The sequence below is a fragment of the Homalodisca vitripennis genome, chromosome 6 (genome assembly GCF_021130785.1).
Source record: "Homalodisca vitripennis isolate AUS2020 chromosome 6, UT_GWSS_2.1, whole genome shotgun sequence".
NCBI classification, from domain to species: domain Eukaryota; kingdom Metazoa; phylum Arthropoda; class Insecta; order Hemiptera; family Cicadellidae; genus Homalodisca; species Homalodisca vitripennis.
The window spans coordinates 61,556,219-61,580,997 of NC_060212.1; the positions used below are offsets into that span (position 1 = coordinate 61,556,219).

A 24,779-nucleotide genomic window follows, 5' to 3' on the forward strand; every position below is an offset into this window, starting at 1 on the left:
TTTAGTAAGAACATGAATCAAATCCTGACACTATTCTTGTATATATGTGTATATGCCAAGTGAATAAAGCTGTTTTGAATTGAATTGGATTGAACATCAGTCTAGAATACACCATTGTAATAACCTCACACTGCAACATGAATATTATACAGTGGCGTAAATAAAGGGGGATGAAGGGAGATGGAAATATCTCTTAAAAAAAAGCCTTACAAAATTTAGAAAAATGTGAGTATAACAGAAATCCAACTTGTTTTCAATACTGCAGTTTTACATTGAATTAGGCCTATCTAATTTATTTAAGTTTAGATTTATTCCATGCTCCCTGGTCCACACCAGGGATGTCCCCACAGTGTTCATCAATGAGAGTCATTCCCCTCTCTCCCAAAGCCAAGTCCTAGTTATGCCACTGGGTACTCTACTTACTATAATAGAAAAAGTGTTTCTGATAATATAATTATTTTTTCAGATTGTTTTGGGGGGGGGGGCCTCATCATAGATTTCAGGTAGGATGATTTATTTGGGGGTAGGGAGATAGTGGGAACTGACTTTACTGGGGGAATTTTTATAACATGCTAATTCTTAATTTCAGTTCATATTTGTGCAAATAATTTGTAGAGCTAAGGTCCCCCACTCTCACTTTCGTTTTATTTATGATACCCCTGTATCTTAATAACTACATTTTAAACTCATAGATAAATTTAACAACTAAATAAGACGTGTGAAGTAAGATAATTTCATAAAATTCGCTATACAATTTTTTTTAATAAATCTCGTTATATTTTTTTATTTGTCATGAAAGAAAGATGATTATTTGATTATGATTTTTTTTTACTGCATACCCCTGTAGGTATAAACCGTTTAGAATAAATGGTTTGACTGAAGACATAATTTGGGCTTTAGCAAAAGTGATTATTGGGAGCAGATGTCTAAATTTCACCTTTAGTTTAATCAAATTAAGATTAAAACCATGTATACTTCGCAATCATTAATTTAAACTTTCTTCTAACGAACTATAAATAGAGCAGAAAGCCATAAAAAAATCATTTAAACTGATTCTTTATTGGAGTTTCTCTGTGATTTATTGCATTCCCATGGTAAATTAACATTACAGGTTATATTGAGCTTTTAACGCCAATGGATATACCTAATTGTTTACATTTAACTGACGATGGCTCTTCTAAATATTTCAAGAATTGAATTGTGTTAAGTTTCAACAGTGTGTGAACTGGTAAACTTCAATGTTAGTTATGACACTGGCCAAGGATGTAGCCAACAAAGAGGTACAAGGGGTCCGGACCCTTTCAATTACTTTTTGAGAAAACGATTAGGTATTATTATTTAAATTATTCAATACTATCGACATGTACTGCTGAAAGATCGTTCTGTACATACATAGAATTGGGTCAAGAACTTTTTAATGAACACATTTGGGCCTTACTTTCTGTCCACTGCAGGAGAATATCAGTTGTCTTGACCCCTCCCCCAAATTTTTTTTACATTCTTGATACTGGCCACCAAGAACAGAGACTAACGGTTATTGAGTACCTTGAACATGACTGTCTCCAGCCTCATCTGTCAGAGGGTTTTCTTTCAAGAAGTATTTGGCCGCTGAGTTTTGGGAGTCATGTTCAAAGCGGTACAGGTAGGCGTTGGTCTGTTTCGACCAGTACTGTGAAGTGAGGAATGCCGGCAGGTTGAAGAGAGCATCCGTTGTCATCTAGAAATGTCAAAAAATCTTTTACAAAACAATAATTTGTAAAAAGTAATTTTTTTATAGTCATTGATCAATTCAGTGGCATCTAAACTAAACTCCATGGCGTTGACTAAATAAAATTCACTTTCATTATAAAACCAACAGTTATTACTCGCTTGAAAGATAACGTTTGAATTCTCTCCATAAAAATGATTTGTGTACACTTAATGAATTTGGACGTACACATTAATTGTATTACATAATTGAAGCTAAGATAATATGTAACACGTTAACAGTAGCAGATACCCTAAAGCGTACTGCATGGTTTTAGTGAACTTAGTATCACTCTCTGAACTAATCTGAAAATTATTGTTTTTATTGTTTTCATATTATGTGATTGAAACTTACTCATTGAATATTGCTGGATATGCTTTCAAAGTGTTATGTGTGGTTGAAGAAGGAGGAAGGTGTTCACAGTACTAAAATTATAAAGGCTAGCTTATTTTCATCTGAATTCTTTATCTTGACATGATGTTGCAATCTCAATTAATCTCAACAAAACTACTTATATATTAAAACTTTAAGTTACAACATTAGATCCATGGTTTTAAGGTGACCATTGTCAGTACTGAAGACAGCAAACACAAAATGGCTGTATCTAAAGACAAAGCAAATCTAAAGACAAGGGTACTGTCTTGACCAATATTACTTATATATTGCAGTTTAGCAATGTCCAAAAGTAAGATGCATATTAGGTCATACGGAAGATTTTTAATTTTAGAAAATTTCTCACTGTTCGGTTTTAAAGTGTTGATTATGTTAAAAATTATGACAAGAATGCCTTGAATAATATCATGGTCATAGCCCAAACCTAGGTCAATTAACATGTTTAACTAAAATACTGTTGATAATCACTTTTTACAACAATTAGTGTTGTAAAAAAAGGCATTTGAAACCCATTGATAAGAAGGATCAATCGTTACAATGCGGTAGTGTTGCACTATGTCCCAATAATGGTAATAAATTTAGACCGCACAGTTAACTGCAATTGCAGCAGACCTGATTATAAGAATTCAATTTTATAATTAAGAAATAACCCAGAAATAGAATCATAACCCTGTATTTTTGGGCTGTAGAAAACCTTATTTAATTATGAGAATCAAAAGAACCTCTTCAAAGCAAATCGAACAATTTGGTGATCTACGGATATATGTACTTTACACAATTCATGATCCAAGAATGTAGCCAGGAAAAAATTTTAAGGAGTCCAGACAACTGATATTTTCCTGTAGTAAACAGAGAGTAAGGCTCCATTTTGTTCCTTAAAAAGTTCTTGACCCGTTTCTTTGTTGAGAACAATCTTTCAGCAGTACATGTCAGTAATACTGAATTATTCAAATAATAATAATTGTTTACTAATAAAGTAATTGCAAAAATTTTAAATTTGGAGGGGTCCAGACCCCTTGCACCCCCTTGCTGGCTATGTCCTTGGATCCTTGCATAGAATTGTTGAATGAAGAATATTCTGATTCCTTATTTATCGTTTTAAAAACTTCCTCTTTATCACTATAAAAAGTTTGATAAGAAAGGTTAACTACTTAAACATTAAATACAAAAAAACCCTTAGTAAAAGGCTCATTATTTATCAGTAACTTTATTTATTTCTCACAGTTACGGTTTGTAGGGAATCCTACAAATAATAATATCTAGTAATTTTATTAGTTCTGTGCTGATGAACTGGCTCTACCATTGGTTACCATATTCAACAAATCTTTTAAAGAAGGAAAGTTTCCCTCAAAACTAAAAATTTACAAAGTTTTCCCTAAATTTAAAACTGGTGGCAAACATAATGCGAACAATTATAGACCAATTTCACTAATTCCAACATTCTCAAAACTATGTGAAAGAATCGTACTCCAAAGACTCCTTGATCACTGCGTGCAGCACAACCTGCTAAATTAAAACCAACATGGATTTATAAAAGGGAAATCAACTACTACAGCATTGATCAAACTAATTGATTTTGTCACAGATAGCATTGAAGAGGGAAAATTGACCACGGCCTTGTTTCTTGATTTAAGCAAAGCATTCAACTGCCTCAGCCACAACATCATTTTGAAGAAACTAGAACTGCTTGGGATAAAAGGGACAGCAAATGATTGGTTTGGTAGCTACTTAAAGGACCGTACACAACTAATTGAGCTCAATCACTCGTCAAACGGCATTACAAAGGCAATCAGGTCAAAAGCTCTTCCAGTACTGAGAGGTGTGCCACAAGGCTTCCTATTAGGACCAGTCATTTTCATAATTTTCACTAATGACCTTCCCCAACACCTAGGAAATCATTGCACACCTCTTATGTATGCCAATGACACCACACTACTCCTGAACCAACAATCTGCAGATAGTCTTGCCGTCTCATCTTACATAGCATTCAACATGGCCATCCAGTATTGCTATGGAAATGATCCTGTAATAAACCCATCAAAGACTAATCAGATTGCTTTTGGAAGAAGAGCACTAGAAGTCCCAGACATTCCTGATGTCAGTATTGAAGGGCAGCTGAAATTTCTTGGCGTAACAATAGATACCGACCTAAATTGGATCAAACATACAGAAAATCTTAGCAAAAAACTCAACACCGGGCACTTTGTGGTTAAACAAATTCTTTCTCTCAGTAGCCCAGAAACTGCAAAAATAACCTACTTTTCTATGTTGGGATCTCACCTGCAATATGGTCTAGCCGCTTGGGGCAGAACTACTGCATCAAATCTTCAACAAATACTAATCATTTAATGTATTAGGACACTGGCTGGTCTCCAACCTCTTGTAAGCTGTAGAGAAGCATTCAAGTCTCTGAAGATTCTTACTGTCATTTCACTTTACATTCAAGAAGTAATAATGTATGCTGATGGGGAAAATCTTCCAAGAAACAATGCTGTACACCACTACAATACCAGAAACGCTGAACTCTACAACCTTCCAGCACATCGTCTGAGGCTTTATGAGCGGAAACCTTCGTACATGGGTGTGAAGCTCTACAACCGCCTACCACCTCACCTGTTGTCCAAAAGAGGAAAGGAATTAAAGACCACTCTACATGAATGGCTTATAGAACGCCCATTCTACACGCTAGAAGAGTTTCTGCAAAATTCCTTCCACCAATGTTAATGTATTTATGACACTATTTATAATCTCAAAGATTGTAAATAAAGATATTCTCATTCTCATTCTCATTCATAGTTGTACAAAAATTGTCACAAAATTTTTGAGGTTACATACAGTTATGCTTTCTCTTATATTTCTTTTTAATACTGTGTTTCCTTGACAAAATAAACCCACACAGTTGCTAACTTAGTTGAAATTAAGAGATTCTTCTATGCTTCATTTCTACTGTACTAGATACTTTATAACGGTCTTTGTTTCGAAAAAGCTCTATAATTTTAACTACTTTTTAGTATGTACATAAAAATGATACTATGTTTATTCCAAAGTACCTACCTCAATTATCTTGTCTAAAGTATCCGTTACACCACTCAGACTGGAGGTGATGCCCTTCAAATAGTCGGTGTTAGAGAACAGATTGTTTAATAGAGGGCTCAAGGTGTTGTTTCCGAGTATACCTGGAACGATTACAGCAGTTAAACAAAATAGTAACCCATAGAACCCATAGTTTTCTAATAACCCATAGAATCAAATCAGAACAAAATATGAACTCTAAGATGGTTTTAATAATCAAGTACAGCGTACTCAACCAAACAGTAGTGTTGTTGTACTGTCATTAATCTTTACTTACAATGAACTCCCTATACAACTCACCTTTATCTAGGCGCTATAAAATATAAAGTTTATCCTGCATTTTCACCGTTGCATGATTACGTTTATTACTTACTTTTGAAAACATGTTTTCCTGCAGACACTTAACATAATTAAGCACAATCAATATTAGACACCTAACAAAAGAAATCGATCCTCGTGAACGGAGATGATTTGTGTATGTTTTGTCCGGAAACGTAATAAACAAGATGAATCCTGTCAATTTCTGCCATTAGAAATGGACCCACGGGTGGTTTATCCGGCAGCCGAACCAGAGGGAGTCTACTGTATATGGTGAAAATAATTTAATGTCTATTTCATATTCATACCTCACTGTTCATATCAAATTTAGCAGATCTACATGAAAAGTTATAGCTGAAAGTTTATTCTACTTTTAGTTTACTTTATTTGCTAATAATAAATATTCATCATGGTGAATTTAATTAAAACGTATGGCTTTGATACAGTCAAATTTTAATAAAAAATTAAACCTGCCTTAGTGACTAAAAACTGTAAAAACAACCAACATACCACCAGCCCATGGAATCCAACCAAGGACGTAGCCAACGAGGGGATTCAAGGGGTCCGGACCCCCTTCAAATATAAAATTTTTTCAATTACTTTTTTAGTAAATGGTTATTATTATTTAAATAATTCAGTATTACTGAAATGCACTGCTGAAACATCCTTCTCAACATAGATAAGGGTCAAGAACTTTTTAAGCAACAAATTGGTGCCTTACTCTCTATCCATTACGGGAAAATATCGGTTGTCTTGACCCCCAACAATATTTTCCTAGCTAGGTAATTGAATCCATCTAGCCCCAAAGAGCTTCACAGACTGTGCCTTGAACTACTTTAGAAGCACCCTTCAACTGAGAATAATCACCCTCAGGACCCCTAATGTCTGGCCTTACCATACCTCTAGAAGACTCCACTGTCAACATCTTGACATTTTTATTTTTTAGTGCCTTTGGGTTGTCAGAGCACAGTACTCCTGGGATACTTGTAAAAATAGTAATTATTTCAGTTTGTTTTTGTAAAATTTATCTTTATGAAGTGTTGGATTAACTCTAATTCAATTCAATTCAATATAGGAACAGGTATTGGTTCTTGGAGTTCGTAAGCTATAATAACACTGTCAAGTTATACCTGTATTTATTGGTAGGAGTTGAGGAATCATGTTTTGAAGCAGTTCTTCAGTAGCTTCCACCTGACCCAACAGTTTAGAAGCTACTCCACCTGTAATAAAACAAAACAAGTTTACAAACTCCACTTAAGATAAAATTGTAAGCCCACATAAAGGTTCAATTATCAGGAAGGAAGAGAGTAAGGTAAAGGTTATAAACTGATTTTGATAATGGAAACTATTTGTCTATGATTGTATTTTCATGATAAATCGTTTTTAATTTCAATTTTATGTTACGGTTAAAATCACACGATGATAGGACAACGTTTATTTTTACTGCACTCTTAGCTTGTTTTTACTGCCTATTCATACATCAATTTGTCAAGCAAGTCAGTTAAAATTTCATTTTCTACTCATATACAGGATCTTTTGAAAATCTCTCTATCAGGAAAGAACACCAATGAATGATTTCCTGCCAAACAAGGGACATAAGAACTTACAAACATATTGCAAAAATGTAACAGTAAAACTAGCTCATGATTTCCTTCTTGTGTCAAGGACATAGCCAGCAAGGAGGTCCAAGGGGTCTGGACCCCCAAATTTTCATTAGTCCATTAATAGTTCATTATTACTGACATGTACTGTTGAAAGATCGTTCTCAATAAAGACACAGGTCAAGAACTTTTCAAGGAACAAAATGGGGCCTTACTCTCTGTCCACTACGGGAAAATATCAGTTGTCTGCCCCCCCCTCTCCCCAACAAAATTCATTCCTGGCTACGTTCTTGTCGTATGTTTAGTGGTTTTAAAAATAATCAAATGCTCATCCTTTATGATGGATGAAAACTTTTGTCTTGCAATGGGTGCCCAATTTTGATTAATGTTAGCATAGTATTATAGTCCTGTGCAACTTCCAGATTCAATGTGTTTGATAAGGACAAGCAATGTGGTGATTCATCCCACAGAAGGTCAGGGTGGAAGCCATGGCATTGGAGAAAATGTCATAGCATTGGTGCCAATTAATACTTCTATAGTAGCTCTCTTTGCTACTGACAGTTATCTTGGTATTTTTACAATACATTATTATATTTCAATGAAATTTGACAACACTTTGTGGTTGTAATGTTTTCTTATTAAATTGTGTTTCTAACTTAAATGATTGAATGATGTTAAAAGAAATGATATACATAAAAAAGTATGAATTGAACTTTGAGTTCTTTTGGTAAAAGTAATATCTCTCAAAATTTTTTTTCTAATATATTAATATTAACAACCTTGCATCTCATAAAAACTCTTTATGAGAATTAATATAAATTAAAATAAAATCTCTCAAAACTGTATTTATTTTATTTCCAGAAAGCCACAAAAATATTATGCAGTAAGCGTAGTAATAAAACTTATTTTTTACTAAGTCAAATAATCTTTAAAGTAAAAGATATGCAATAGTATTGTGTATCTATAATGAAATTACACTAATACCCTAAGCCAAGAATAAATTTATTTATACAATTATTTCATTACAAGTAATATTTACTTTGAATATAATATACATGTTGAGGATTAAATTCCATATATTATGATGAACATATTCTTTCCTTTACAATGGATTATTTTAAAAGATGAAACATAGATGACCAAAATATTTAACATAAATGGTTTTTTGTTTTCTTAGGTTTACCTCTCATCCATAAAATTTACAGATTTTAAGGGGGGAAAGGGTTTTTTTCCAACTGTGTAACTAATAAGTTGTCTTTAACTGGAAAGATAACAGAACTTGCATGATTGAGTAGAACAACTATTACTTGTGGGAGTGGTTAGAATATGTCATAGTCATTTTTATCTTAATTCAAGTAAAATGTCACTGTTACAGTGTAGGAGGTCTGTTGTGACAGAATAATGATCAGTTCATTCATGGTTTAAATTACCTTGGAAGAAAAATGAATATGTCAGAAGAAAACCACATCATAATTGTAAAAATATGATGATCAGAAGTCTCAAGGTTACCATGGCACGAGTAAAAGTACAACAGCAAAATCTGTATAGTGTCAGATACTCGTATCTATAGAAATTTTTTGTAGATTCCATCACAAACATTAGTAGATCAATAAGAACTGTCTCATAATATTGAAGAATTTTAATTGCCTAGGCCTAAACTGATAAGATGAAATTAGATGAAGTCCTGAGGTTCAAAATTAGAGAATAATTTTATTTTCACTCATATGTGCAACAACAGTACTGTAATTATCTCAACAAACAGAAGAAGATCTATGAGCAAGAGTTGTACATGGATTGTCAGATCATACAGCTGACAGACCATGAAAACATTCAAGGAAATGGCACACCGTCTTTGGTTTCCATAAGAAGAATATTTTGTGACAAGCACATGACCTCATCAAAGGCAGGCTAATTTTTATACATGCTGTACACTGTTAATATTGCTTATAATATTTTTGGATATTAATTTGGTGCAAAACAATGTTCTAATAATATTTTAACTTGACTAACTGAACAGTTTTATTTATTTGAAGATTTCCAAAGATGATAAAATTTAGTCAGCATTACACTATTGATCTCTTATCCATACCTGCAAATGTTATCTCGTTTTTAAGTACACAAATATCTTTTGGTTAGGTATAAAGCTAAAAATAGATCATTAGTGATAGCTGCCGTTGTGATAGTATACTGACCACCCTTGGCGCTTGTGCTTGTTTCATCCTTGGTAACTCCAGTGAGCATAGGAACTCTGGCAAAGTTACCCCTCTGGAGGGTGTCTGCCGGGAATCCTGTCAAGAAGTTGGGCAGAAATCTCATATCGTCCTCCCCCTCCACTGCAGGTCCGGGGCTTAGCAGCTTGGAGATACTGGTGATGTAGGACTGTGCTGCGTTGTCTTTGTTCATCCTCTCAATCTGGAGCATCAAACAGTTATTGTCAGCTATTAATCAATTATGAAAGAGACTTCATTAAGTTTTAACCAAAGACATAGCCAGCAAGGGGGTCCAAGGAATCCAGTCTGCCCCCAAATTTATAATTACTTTTTTAGTAAACAATTATTATTATTTAAATAATTCAGTATTACTGACATGTACTGCTGAAAGATCGCTCTCAACAAAGAAATGGGTCAATAACTTTTTAAAGAACAAAATGGGGCCTTACCTCTGTCTACTGAGAGAAAATATCAGTTGTCTGGACCCCCCAGAATTTTTTCCTGGTTACGTTCTTGGTTTTAACACAAAAATATGTCCATCATAACAAGTTAGAAAATTTTTAGCATATCATACATGAAGGGTTTCATTATACAACATACCCTTCAGTGAGATGCATGAAACCGTTTCTTCCAAACAGATATTTTTTATTTAAAGGCTCTGAAGCTCAGACATCTATGTCTACATGGTCTGCTAAGTGCCTACATATTTTACTATTTCAAACAGCCTCTTACAATGTAGTTCTGCTGTAGCCAGTTTGATCTACTTTGCTGTTTTATAGTCACCAAATATGTTGTGTAAAGAAAGGAACACAATTTTGTGTAAAGTGTCACCATACAAAACGTTTCACATTTACATTTTAAATTTTCCCTAGTTTGATTCTTAATCAAATTTCAAAACTTAGAAATTTATTTATTTACTCTTACAGCACTGATGTCTTATTTAGGCTGTAAGAAACACCTAGGTCGTGTGAAGCACACAGAGACATTGGCACTCAATGGGTTAAGAAGTTATTATCCAGAAATTATTTTAACACAACAATAATTATTGTTACTTTTGCACTTTTCGATAATGTATCTATCTAAGTTTCTTCAACAGAGTAGCCTACAGTAAAATTATTGTACAACACATTAAATAACAAATCATTTTTCAAATTTTGGAGTAATCTTAAATGAATTACCATTTGTCTACACAATGAAACAAACTGTAAAATAATACTCTTCATTCCACAATAGAACTTTTAATTATTTTCAAGGTGGTACTCACCTGAAGTTTGTCATCACCCCGAATGATTGTGTCCAACGGCAGTTTCTGCATGCAGCGTACAAAGGCTAGTGGCTCTCGAACAGAGTGGCAGTCATCGATGGCCGACACCTCCTTGGCAGTTTGGGCGGGTTCCTTGTCCACTGCAAATGACGAGATGGCTGACCCGCTCATGGCAAACACTCCCTTTATCCAATCTGAGGCAAAAACAGTAAAAGACATCAATAAGTACCAAACCTTGCATTGAGGAATTTTCGGATTGTGTGAACTATGGATTAATTTTACAAACTCTGAAGTTACTAGATGGTTATATCCAGTGGTTTAGACATTGTGATGGAGTGTTATGTAAAGCAACACTGTACTGTCTTGTATAAACTTTTAAAAGATATAATTCTGATATCCATTTTTTAAATCGATTAAAAATTGAATAGGTCAAATTTTTAATAGGTCCTTTACTGTTCAGGCTTGTTGCCTTTGGAACGCTCTCCCTGATAATATCAAATGTATTGAGGACCATGCTTGTTTCGGGGCGGTTAGGGGCCTGCTGCTGGGGGACCTGTGGGGATGACAAGTGGTGCTGCTTGTTGCAGTCATCTAGTCAGAGGGTGTGTTAGTATGTTAGAGAATGTTTCTTGCTTCTTGCTTTAAATATATAGATTTTTACATTAAAATCATTTAATTTTGTATAGTTTAAGCATTTTTGTTTATACTATTTAAAGAATAAGTTAATAATTTACCACAATTGTAAATTTACTGCATACAATATGAGGTTGATTGGTAGAGAAGGTTTGATAGCCCTAACTCCGCCTCTTTAATAAAGGCATTTTTTTATTAATAAATCTCCACAATGTAAAACTAAAAAATATTGCCCATATCTTAGAAGGTTATTTTTCATTGAGGAAGGGTATGTATTAGTAAACTCAACATAAAGAACCAGAAATAAGTTTCTAAATAATAATATAAGTTTACATACTTCTGGAGAAGCGGACAAAGGTGAGCATCATAGCAGCACTAGCTCCACTGCCTTGACCTGATGGGATGACACGACCAGGGTCTCCCCCGAAGAACTGGATGTATTGACGCACCCAGCGTAGGGAAGCTATGAGATCAAACAATCCGGCGTTTCCAGGCAACTCCTTTCGATTTGTGCTTAAAAACCCTACACCAGAAAAAAAACATTTAGTGATGGTATTTATAACCTACAATATAAACTGTCTCATCATAACTTTTTAAAACATTGATGTTGATAAAAAAAAACATCCCCATTAAAGCATAATAAATAATTAACTACAGAGGAATTATTGTGTTATAGTTTCAATAGTGTCATAATAAATAATAATGTTCACTTATTCTCTAGATGTATTTCAAACTGGATACTACATTAAACTATAGAATCGTTTATATTTATGGATAGCTTACAGGGTATGAGTATGCCACCATGAGTTACGTAATAGGATTTGCTGTGGTTGTATACAAAATTTCAAATTTATAGCTGTTATACCTCATGTCATTCTTGTGGTTGAGCTACATGTGTTAGTATGTCATTTGATTGTACTCAATTTATTTATTCAGATTTTCTCGTTGCCATGATGGTTACCCATAAAACCTATGTAAAATTTGTTGATAATGCTCAGCCAAATCCCATGGAGTGGTATGCATCATCATCGATCTCAATACTGCCTTTACAGAAATGAAGGTTCATGCAAAACCATCATCTTGGGTTTTTTAAAGATTTATTGAATGACAATGAGTAAATTGAGGAAAAGTTGAATTAATCGTACCAAGAGATCCAAGCCGATACTGTACAGTGACGACTACAAGACCTTTCTTGACCAGATCCGAGACGCCATACTGAGATCCAGAACCCTTCCGGAATCCTCCGCCATGGATCCAGAGGATCACTGGATACTTATTGCTGGATGAATCTTTTGGAAGCTATAAAATGAAAATAATATTTGCGTAAAAGTGCATGTTTTACACTCTTTACTTAGCAGTAAGTATGTCACACCAATGAGATTATACACTGTCACTCAAGATGAAGTGTCTGAATGGATACAAGTTATATAAAGGTTAATCTTTCTGTAACTTTATTCCTGTAATTATTTTTCCGAATTTTCTTCCTAAAATTCTCAAGAAGTAAATACTAGAATAGCCCATGAAAGTTTAGTTGTACGTATATGGTCATATAAGATGTCCTACACGTATAATGGGAGAACAATTAGAGCTACGACAAAACAAAAAACAAAATGCAATCTCTCTAAAGTGAATAATTCACAGGGAATCCATATCAAACATTGTTATATGAAGATAAAACCATTTTAAAATTAAAATATGGTTATTTGCATAACTGACATAATCATAATGCTTATTAAAAACAGATTGAAATAAGTTCAATAAATTAATTAACGTTTATATAAACCAATAAATGGCCATATAATTAATGTAATTTTAATTCAAAAAGTTGTTTTCATAAAAATATTGTACTCTTTTAAATTATTCTCAAGAGTATCCAGGTTTCCAAAAATTGTTTTGCAAACCACTCCAATTGATAGACGTTTTTCAAATGTTAGAGTATTTTGTTACATATGGTTCTGATCCACATTATTTATTTGGTCTTGGCGACAGTGGTCTACCAAACAGCTGAAGGCAAACATGTGGTACAAGGAGGTATTGTTCTGGATACACAGAGGCCCTGTCAACTGCCATCCAACTGTGAACTTTGCCCTTAGATAACTGACAGCTGAATAAAGCTCTGTTTGCCTTGAGTAGGAAATTCCTTGCTATAAACCTATAACCTACTGCCACTGTGACTGTAGATAAACAATTAGGTCATTGTCTTGGTGTCATTAATTTGTTACAATTTACTACTTTTAAGTTTAAATACATCTTTTGTCAACACTGTGTTTTGAATAATGTAGAGTCAGGGTTTTCCTGGACATTTGTTATCATCCAGTAAAACAATAAAATCAGTAACACTAGTTTTGAGATCTGCAATCTGATCTCTTCTTCAGGTAAAAGACTAAACTAGTGCATGACTACAATCTGTTTTTTAACAGTCTTTCACCTGAAGAAGAGATCAGATTGCTGATCTCGAAGCGTAGTGTTACTGATTTTATTGTATCACTGAACAATCTCAAATGTCCGGAAAAATCCTGTTTTTTGAAATCCTTCCATCGTCCAAAACAAACTTCGAACAAAGAATATAGTCAGTTTGCAAAGTGTAATATAATATACAAATTAAAAAGTGCTTAAAATGCACTATCAAAGAATAATAAAACTTAAATGAAAAGCTGAATACTCATTTCAAAATTTTCCAATGAAAAGGTGACCTTTTCAATAACCTAAACGAAATGGAACAACATTTTTTTAAACTTCATTTTCTGTCTTTGCCACACCGGTCTTTCATACCATCCTTGATTTATTTTATTTTTCAATAATGGAAGGAAGTGAGTATACCACACTCTTTCCCAATATTGCATGGGTGTGTAAAATTCAATTATACTGGTGACCATCTTGAATTTAGCTCTTTAAGAACAATACCAAACTTCATATCCTTAATTAACATAATATAAATAAACTTTTAACACTTTTTAACTTTTTATTTTTATTACACTATGTACATTTCAGAATCATTGATTCCATCTTCAGGTACGAATGAGGTTAAGTTAATTATAAAATAAATAATTAAAATCAATTTGTCATGTGTTTTTTACTACCTTGGTGGCTAAATTTTGTTGCATTTAATTTTATGTGAGATCATTGTATATTGTTTAAGAGTCTATCGAATAATAAATTTTTTGTTAGAAAGTCTTTGTCATTTAATAATATATTATGATTAATTTTGGCACTTTTGTAAATTTCAAAATGTTCTAAAGTGGATAATAAGCAACTTTTTTTGCTTGTGTGTAAAATTTCAAGATTGTTTTCGATGTTAGTGTATGTATGGCCGGTGTTATTTAAATGGTCTGCATATTTTGAATTTGATGATGTTTTCAATGCTTTTATGTGTTCATTAAATCTAATTTTGAATGATCGGCCCGGTTTGTCCAATATAGTGGGATTGACAATCGTTGCAATTTAATTTGTATACTCCACTATTGTTAAATTTTAAATTTTGATTTTGGTTTGTTGAATTGCTTTTGTTTTTGATTAAAAGTCCAAGGTTGTTTGATGTTTTAAATGCTAATATGTAGATGGAGCTTATATTGGTCACTTTTAACTTAGATGAAAAACATAAAACCAATATTTAAGACTTTTTTATTGATTTGTGAGGCCTTTCAACAGCGAGGCTGTCTTCTTCAGACACATCACAAAAGTAAATACAAAAAGTAAATTTGATTATTAATAATAGTTAACATATGTGATTTAATATTAATTTGTCCTGTGTGGCGTAGTTTGTAAATACAATTAAATTATTACTGGTATTATACTATATCAATTTTGAATGTTATTTTTTGTAATCTTCGTTTAAGTAATATTGAATTTTGTATTGGTCCATCTTCTTGATTTAATAGATCATATATTCATATCCTTATTTTTATTAGTAGAACTGTGGGAAATATTTCATTTAAAGATACGATTAAAAAATATTGTAATTTTTCAATATTTTGTTGGTATTCAGAAAAATTTTAAAATCCTCTGCATTGCACCAATTGAATATTAAAAAAACATTACTCTTTAAAATAAAAACAAAAATTTTTTGGATGCATATTAAACATAATTTTAAAGGGAGTCTTCTTCCATGATTCTATGGCCAAAAGTAAGAGTGTTAAAGTGTTTAAGACTCAACGGTCTTATGAGAAAAGGCATTTCAAGATCATTTTGCAACAGATGAATCATTACGAGAAAGTTTATGTAAGTAAGTGCTATATTCAGTTTAATGTTATGCTATCTCTATCACTATATCATATAAAAACACACTGACATATTTACATATAGCAAAATATTTGTTATTTTAAATAAAAATTAAATGTGAAGAGCTGCTGATGAAAAGACCCGAACAAAAGAGGGGTTAAGAGATAATGTAATACAATTTTACCAAATGACCAACCAGTTGGATCATCATAAATGATACAGAATAATAAATGATGATATCTTAAGTTTGTCCAATTCGTTTACAAATTGGATTTTTTTTCAGAAAACTTTTGTTAAAGCCCTTTAGTTACCGCCTCTGAAGACAAGAAAAATATAAACGTTTTATTATTAGACAGAAGGTGGTAGGAATTTGAAGCAGACTATTGGGTAATATCATAATCTGGTCCAAAGAAAAATGGTTGAAGATAAGGCAAGAATGTAGCCTGGAAAAAATGTTGGGGGTCCAGATGACTGATATTTTCCCTTAGTGGACAGGGAGTAAGGCCCCATGCTGTTCCATAAAAAGTTCTTGACCCCTTTTTTTGTTGAGAACTTTCAGCAGTACATGTCAATAATACTCAATTATTTAAATAATAATAAACATTCACTAAAAAAGTAATTGAAAATTTGGGGGATCTGGACCCCTTGGACCCCCCTATGTCCTTGAGATAAGGATATGAACTGAACATGTATAGAATGTAATTAATAGTGACCAGAGGGAGTGATGTGTTTTTTATTTATAAGACATTTTAATTTTCCGAAGAAAGATTTTTAAAATGGGTTAGGTTTAAATTACATATAATTAAAAATATATACACATATTGAAGCTACAATTCATATACTTTAAAAAATATAACATTTTTATCTTGTTATTGTTATTTATGCCTGATTATGAAATTGCCCAAAGTATAAATACCTACAATTCTTGTAGTAAAATATTACAAAATGCTAATAAATTGATGGTGATAAAATATTTACATTTTGGTATAAAATAGTCTATTTTACATGTTCTGTCTTAAAGTTAACTTAAATTAATTTAAAATAAAAAAAATATATTTTTTCAATCAAAAATCAATTGCCCCACTTTTTTTACAATTTTATTTTCAATAAAGGTAGGTTTACTGAACCCGTTAAATAATTAGTACTCGTGTAATAACAGGAACTTCATACTGTTGTATACAATAAATGTATAAAAAAGTCATCAATGTAACAAATAAAATTTAAATGACAAAAAGTTTACATTTCCTACCTCAGGAGAGAAGACATTGAGGAACAGACAGTCCTCAGAGCCTACTAGTTGTTGTCCAATGCTCTGAGGACAAGGAGGACCTGATGATGTTGCATCCACATCGCCCTCCATCTTGGTTCTTCTTGGTCGCTTAAACACAAACATATATTCATTAAGTAATTTTGTTTTATTATTACTTTATAAAAAGGGATCAAATGTGAATGTGTGTGTATCCGCTTTAATCTCTGCAGTGACAATTTTCTTTATACTCTTCCATTTTTAAACTTTCTCCAATTTTAAAATAAGCAGCCACCCTTTGATTAGCTTAAAAACAAGAGAATTACACATTTTCCCTGTTCTAAATCGACAACCATACTACCCTAAAGTATTATAACCCTTATTTCTAGATCTGAACTGTATTTTTAAGGTGGTACGTGGCACATCCAGAATTTGACTTGGTATGTGCCCAATACTACTTTAATTTTTTATGGGATAGCAGATAGTAGAGTACCATCATATGATTCTTAAAATTATGTATTATATAGGGGGTGTTTGACAAATATTGTCCAAAACTTAAATAAAGAGATAATTAAATTAATGAATTTTACTCAAGAACAATGTTTTTACAACTTACATTCTTTTTGTAGATTTATTTAGCAACACACATGAAGTTATGCTCTTATTTGCTATGCTACAATTAGTAGCATGGACTAATTATTGGCACTTCATTTCCCTTAATACTGTTAGTAGCAGTCCTCTCTTGTATCCCCCCCTCCCCATTAGGATTTCAGATGTAACAAAAATTTCAAAATCTTAAATTTAGTTTATAGAATGTTTTTAGAGGTACGTAATTATTTTTTACAAAACCCAGTAAAAAGGTTTTCATAGCCTATACAAAAGTCCTGATATGCTTGGTTTTCTGTCTATCTGCCTGTATGTATACAGTTTGCTTAAATATTATTCATAATTCATAAATGTTTTTCATTATATTATTGTGACTTTATTGTATATTTATTTCCCTTAATTATACCTGACTTGGAGCAATAAATGAAGGAAGAAGTGTGACTAGTTTAGAAATGATAGGTGTTTAAAAACTAGAAATCAAGTCAGTGGCAAGTAACTTACTGTAAACATAAAAAGTAGTCCATAAATAGAAAAAAATATCTGTTCTTATTTCTTACACTAGGATATTACCATGTGCTCCACAATAATTAAATAGTGGTATGATTGTAATAAAGAAATTAATGTGTTGTGTGTAAATCCTACACAAATCCACTTCCCTGTATAAAATACATTTAAGATATGTGAAAATTATTTACTCTGTTGACTTTTTCTCAATTTGATAAATATGGCACTACAATTTTTGTCGTTTTATGCATCCTTTTAAAGCATCGTGTAACAATCTTACTGCTCTATAGATTTTTGTAAGAAATGTTATAAAAGATTTTAAATGCCCTTTTTTAAACTATAGTTAAAATTTCGTCCTTTATTTTTAGCTCCAAATCTCTTGTTAATACCAATTGTCAATTATACTAAATAACAGTACTGTAACTTAAAACTTGTATGAGATATAAGTTTTAAAGTAAAATACACACTTACAGACAAATACACAGAAATGCAAGCACTGCAGGAAACGTGTTTATAGGAACAATTTTGCCTCACAAGAAAAAAATTAATATTTGAAAATGTGTATTAATGTACTGTACTAGTGATATTAAATTAAACTTTTTTTTAATGCTGTAAGATTCTTTCCCCGGAAGTTTGATGCATTTTCACAGAAATACCTAACCCTGTACTATAATATTAATCAAGCAGACTTTGAACAAAGCCGGATTTAAATTAGTACGTGTAATATCTTTTGACCTATTTACATGGTATTTGTACTAGCAGGTTTTTAATAATAAAGGTTCTGTCAGAATAAATAAACGTTTTATCCTAAATAATTGCTACTACTTTGATAGCTTCGTTTACGATTTACGATTTTGCACACGTATTCGCTCAATTCGCGCCGCGCCATCGCCTCATCATCCCATCCTGGTCCGATCTGGACTCGGAAACTATTTCGAGTTTACTTCTAGATCATATTGACTTGGATGGAAATAGCTCATGCAAATTTAACATCCCAGTCCTAAAGCCAATGTTTATGATTTTATTTATTTGTCTCTAGGACTTAAAGTAAATTAAATGTACGGTATAATTTTATTTAATGGAAAGCAAACACTTTTTCATGTCAGAGAATATTATCAATTCATCGTGCGGTTTGGGGAGGGTTCGTCTCCAAGGCTCTTCTGAGTCCACCGCTGCTTTGTTTCTGTGGCAATCAATATTTTTATTTCGATTTTTACTTAATTTATACATTGTCACTGGCTCATTTTCAATTCCAAATGATGATTTCACAACAGGAAATATTTCACGAAAGTCTAAGAAAGGGGAATCAAAGTCAAATCACCCTAATTGACGCCATTCTGAGAGCAAGGATGTGCTTTGTCAATTGTATACTCAGAATGGAATTCCCAAGGCCATGCTCAAATTGGATAAACAATAATAGTATGTTGGCTACACCAAAACCAGTTTATCTGACTACATGCTAATTCCGAGGCTGCCAGTCATACTTAGCTAATTTAGCTTTCGGTTTAATTAAGGTCAATGAACTTGAACATTCTAATCTTTCTGAGAAACCCCATAAGAATGACCAGGCAATAACTGAATAATTTACATATTAATTGTACCAGACACTGTATTTTCAAACAGTTTTAACAATTCTGAACCAGTGCTTATCATTATTGAATGCCTTATTCTTAGAATATATTATCATTGTTATACGTTAAATTACGTATACCTGCTACATTTAATTACTATTGTTTAGTTTATCATAGATTTTAACGCTGAAAAATTATTTTATTTCTTTAATCGTAAAATTAACTAAATAATTAGTTTCAACAGTTATATTTTTTTTGTAAATAGGTAACTCTTTACTTCAGAAACGAACTGTCTTTTTGATATTAGTAATGAGTATCATTTCTTCAGCGGGATAGGCTACAGATAGTAAAAAGAATATGAGATAAAAACGTTGTTCATAATTCTCAGAGAGTTCAAAACGTGAGGATTAAATATTATAGATGGCATAAGCAAGAGCGTAGCCAGCAAAGGGATCTAAGGGGTCCGGAACCCCCCCCCCCCCTGCAAATTCCTCCTGGTTACGTTCTTGAGCATGAGATCAAACTTGCAGTACATTCCTCAAAGCTTGCTAGTTATTTCAGTCAATTTCTTATCCCTAGTGCTTTTGTGCAACAAATTCTATGCTCTACAATGCAGTAATAACATTTACAGTAGTAATCTTATTAACTAATCAAGTTTTTTCATTTATTTGTATGAGCATTCCTAAAGCACAATAAATGTTGTAATATAAACATTTGGAATAAATGATACTTTCTTTAGACGAGTTCTAAGTTTAAGTTCGACAATTATGATCAGAGGTTAATTTCCCTCAAGGCTAGTAGACGATTGAAAATCATAACAGTTTTTTCTCGTACATTACCATTTTGTTCCAAACATATTATTGGATTAAGGTTTGTTTAAAGTTCATTGTTGACGATCTAATAGTGAACAGTTCCATAAAAATCATAAAAATCAAGTATTTCACCCTTACAATACAAGGCATCAGATACTACACTAACCTACACTATACTACACGCAGGGCGTGTATTGTTCTTTACTTTACAATAAATTGCCAGAATCTTTAAAAAATGAATATTCAATTCTAACATTTAAACATTCTTTAAAATGCTACCTCATAAACCGGGCATATTACTCTGTCAAAGAGTACTTAAATACTTAATTTACCTATTTATATTTCTTATTTAAGTAAGTATTTGCCTTAAGTAAGATTTTTGAGCAAAAGTGTAATTTGTACTATTGATTTCTCATTCTTTTTATTTGTTGTTTTGACTGTGACAATTCACAGTTTATTTTAGCTCTGCTAAAGAATGTAAACGCGATGTGAAACTTTTATTGAATAAATTAGTAGTAATCAGATTTACAGTAGTAGCCTTATTAACTAATCAAGTTTTTCATTTATTTGTATGAGCATTTCTAAAAGCACAATAAATGTTGTAATATAAAAATTTGGAATAAATTATACTTTTCTTTAGACGAGTTCTAAGTTGAAGTTCGACAATTATGATCAGAGGTTAATTTCCCTCAAGGCTAGTAGACGACTGAAAATCATAACAGTTTTTTTCTCGTACATTACCATTTTGTTCCAAACATATTATTGGATTAAGGTTTGTTTAAAGTTAATTGTTGACGATTAGTGCTTTGAAAGAGCTACCGTCTGTTACAATAAAAGAAACGCGTCTATGTATCATACTACTAGTAGAGCTATTGCTACACCATGTGGCATCAGCGCATCTGTGTTGTTGTTTTTTTTTTTTTTTTTTTTTTTCATTTATACGCTTGATGTGGAACTGAGTTGTGTTTTTTATATATACCATTTTTTAAACTTTGCCCTTTGGTGTGTTTATTGTTTAGCAAAGAATGCAAAACACAGAGTGAAAAGTCCATGTTAAAAATTGGGCCATCATTTGATTATCACGCTCTCTGACATTGTGGTAATCTCTCTAACTCACCGGAAGTGTGTTGTACTGGTTCCGTCATCTATCACGTAGTGCCAAATTTGAATTCACCAATATTATATTTTATTGTTGTACTACTGCTGATAAATTATGCAGACTTTCACTTAAAAATGTCACTCAACATGGTCAATTGTTTTCTATCCCTCTTTTTATTAATTGCCATAAAATATGAATAGTATTAATAAGATAAGAGAATGAAGTATGGCGTACAATTTATATGACATAAACATGTTAATGCTATATAAATTCAATATATTACAATGTATTTAATACAAAATGTGTATAGCTTTGTGGATACCGCGTTAACAACAGTTTTGTAGTATGATCTGTAGAGAACGTAGATAATGATTGATAGTAATACTTTATTTATCCAAACTATAATTTAACACAAAGAGTGAAACGCCACCAGCCAATCAAAAACAAGGTGTGTACAGTTAGTGATCTTTGAGTTAGTGATGTGAGGAATCAGGATTTTCCAGACATTGCCATCGTTCAGTGATACAAAAACAATTAGTAACACTACGTTTCAAGATCTGCAATCTGATATCTTCTTCCGGTAAATAATTAACCTAACACATAATTACTAACTAGGTTATTATGTGATGTAACATGCAGTTAACAAAAAAAAAAACAAAACAAACAAAACAAAACAAACAAAACAACACTAATTATTAAAACTGAACTACAGAATACAGGTCACAATAGGTTATTACTGGCCTCTGGTCCACATACGGTTGGTCGGCGAATGCAGACCTATTGTGAACTGTAGTTCAGTTTTAATAATTAGTGTTGGTTTTGTTTTTTATTAAGGGGAATTCACCAATGAAAACATACTTTTTTTTTTAAATACACAATAAAAATAGCTTAACCATTTTTTTTCTAGTGTGTAGTGGGCTAACAAAAAATACAAAAATATAAAACGGCCAAATAGTTGTCACATACAGCCTACAGCGAATAAAAACGGGGGTTTTTCGCGTTTTTTTCAGACCATATTTAAAATTGATATATCTAAGAAACTATCCAACATATTGCACTACTCATGGTCTAATTTTGAAGATAATGGATCTAATCTAAATATTTTAGGTAGATTTATCATGGTAGCATTAGTCGTTTTAATAAAATAATTTAGTAAACTTTAGACTTAAAAAAAACAAACATGCATATATATCAAATTATGTTTCTATTCATCATATATAACCTAAAAATCTAATTCTACTTAAATATTTAGAAAAAGATCTACTTAATATGTGGTAAAAATATGAACTTTCTATCTTAATTAGTTCCCAAGATATATCGATTTTTGTCTGAAAATTTATCGAAATTGAAACTTTCGGAAAAACTGCAATAGAAAGTAAACGTAGGTTCAACACTAATATATCACGTATATTTTTTTAGTTTATGGTTCTGAAATAAATTTACACAATATATTAGGTCAAAAGGTTGTATTATACATCAATATTAGGTCATATTATTATGTCAGTGTTCAATAAAATATACATATATATATATATATATATATATATATATATATATATATATATATATATATGGATGGTCTGATGCCCAAACTGAACCAACTCCAATTTCAATGTTTTTCCGGTATTGTCATTTCTTACTTTATAAAATACAATACATTCACATGCCAGAGAGAACCATATTAAACAGCTGAGTTTGTGAGGGAAATTTTATTTTTCTGTTTTACCATACGGGGAATTTTGATTTTGTTTGTGTGGCAGACTGAACTAACTCCTGAAAAACATGGCTGACGCATTAGAGTTGGTTCATGGTGCATCCTCTTCTTTAATAAATAGTGAGTTAAACTCCAGTTTATCCGACTTATTTGAAGATTCTGGCGACGAGTACATCCCACCTCAACATGCTGAAGATAGTAGTGAAGGTAATATTTCACATTTACTAATTATCTAAGGTCATTTCAATTATATGCAATAGGTTAGTGTACATTAGCATTTCATCTTATGCCAAAGTGAACTAACTATTCCCTCCATAATATCAGCTGTTTGTGGTTGTGTTTTTTGTAACATATTAATGTTGTAGCCTTTCAATAGTGTTTGTTAACAGATATCTGCAATGCACGATATACTATCTGTTGTCATAACTGGGATTTTGGAGTTAGTTCACTCTGGCATTACAGTGTTCAGATATTTAAATGATGTTAGTTCATTCTGGCAGACGAGATTGTAAAAATGCTGATTGTTTGTTTGCCCCTGGATTTTTATAAAGCTTATAGACAATGATAATAGATTAATTAATTCATTTTTTAATAAAACAAACCTTATTTTGTTTTTTGTGTGTGTATATATTGGTACATTATTACTACAGTAATCCTTTTACCACCATACTTTAATAAAATAGGACTATTTTATATTGTTGGCTTTGTACATGCTTTATATTGGCATTAATGTTGCAGATGATGTCCCATGTGGTTCTAAGCAAAAAAAGGAAGAAGAAGAAGAAGAAGGATGGAAAAGATGTTGGGGCAGATGGATCAGAAATGAGACAGGAAACACTCGTAGCAACAGAAGAAAAACCCCACCCGAGAAGAAGAGAAGAAAGAGAAACTACGGAGATCCAGCTAAGTGGGAAAAAAAATATTAGAAAGATAAATCGAAACTCAGGAAAAGCTTATGAGAGTACTAGTGGTAATCCTGTTGCAAGTAAAATATTTGAACCGTTTGACTGTAAATGTAGAATGAAATGCGCTGAAAAAGTTAATATTGATGAAAGGAAAAAGTTTTTTGATCTCTTTTGGGAATTCAGGGTCATTTGATACACAGACTGCTATTATTGGTAGGTCTGTTAAAGTTCGAAATGCTTTTGAAAAAAAGGGTTCTGATGATTCAAAGAGAGAATTCTCTCGTTACTATTATTTGCCATGTCAAAATATTGATGTCAGGATTTGTAAAAAGTATGTTTATAAAAACACTTAAAATAGATAGCGCGAAGATTCATCGCTCACTGATGAAAGTTAGTCGTGGTGAGGTTGTAGACAAAAGAGGTAAACATACGCCTCATAAACAAACTATCAGATGAACGAATTAACTCTGTTAAAATCATATATCATCTTTTCCTGCCTACACTAGCCATTACAGTCGCAAAGATAATCCAAACAAAAAGTATTTAGGGGCTGAATTAAATTTAAGTCTAATGTATAGGTTATATGCCCAAAAAATGGAAGCTGATAATGTTAAAGATCAGACTGTGTCTCAGTCAATGTATGAAAAAATCTTTTACAAAGACTTCAATTTAGGTTTTAAGACACCTCATAAGGACACCCTGTAAAGTGTGCGATTCATATAATGTCCAGAAGAAAGCGATTGAGAGTGAACTAGACTCTGCAGAAAAAAAATTGAAACTCAATCAAGTGTTGGCCAATACTGAGCTTCACCATAGAAAAGGTAAATGCAGCAAGAGATGAAATGAAGCGGGACATGCAATTTGCT

General features: G+C 32.2%; 1 protein-coding gene across 1 annotated transcript in view; it reads right to left on the reverse strand.

Annotated features, from left to right (window-relative positions):
• LOC124364370 (pyrethroid hydrolase Ces2a) overlaps positions 1–24,779 on the reverse strand; it is a 35,004-nt gene that overhangs the window by 5,914 nt on the left and 4,311 nt on the right. Inside the window, exons 3-10 of the mRNA XM_046819772.1 lie at positions 16,706–16,834; positions 12,384–12,537; positions 11,576–11,761; positions 10,606–10,799; positions 9,324–9,543; positions 6,661–6,750; positions 5,195–5,316; positions 1,546–1,717 (exon numbers count right to left, since the gene is read on the reverse strand). Coding sequence (XP_046675728.1) covers positions 1,546–1,717; positions 5,195–5,316; positions 6,661–6,750; positions 9,324–9,543; positions 10,606–10,799; positions 11,576–11,761; positions 12,384–12,537; positions 16,706–16,834 — 1,267 coding nt within the window. The remainder of the gene's footprint in view (positions 1–1,545; positions 1,718–5,194; positions 5,317–6,660; positions 6,751–9,323; positions 9,544–10,605; positions 10,800–11,575; positions 11,762–12,383; positions 12,538–16,705; positions 16,835–24,779) is intronic.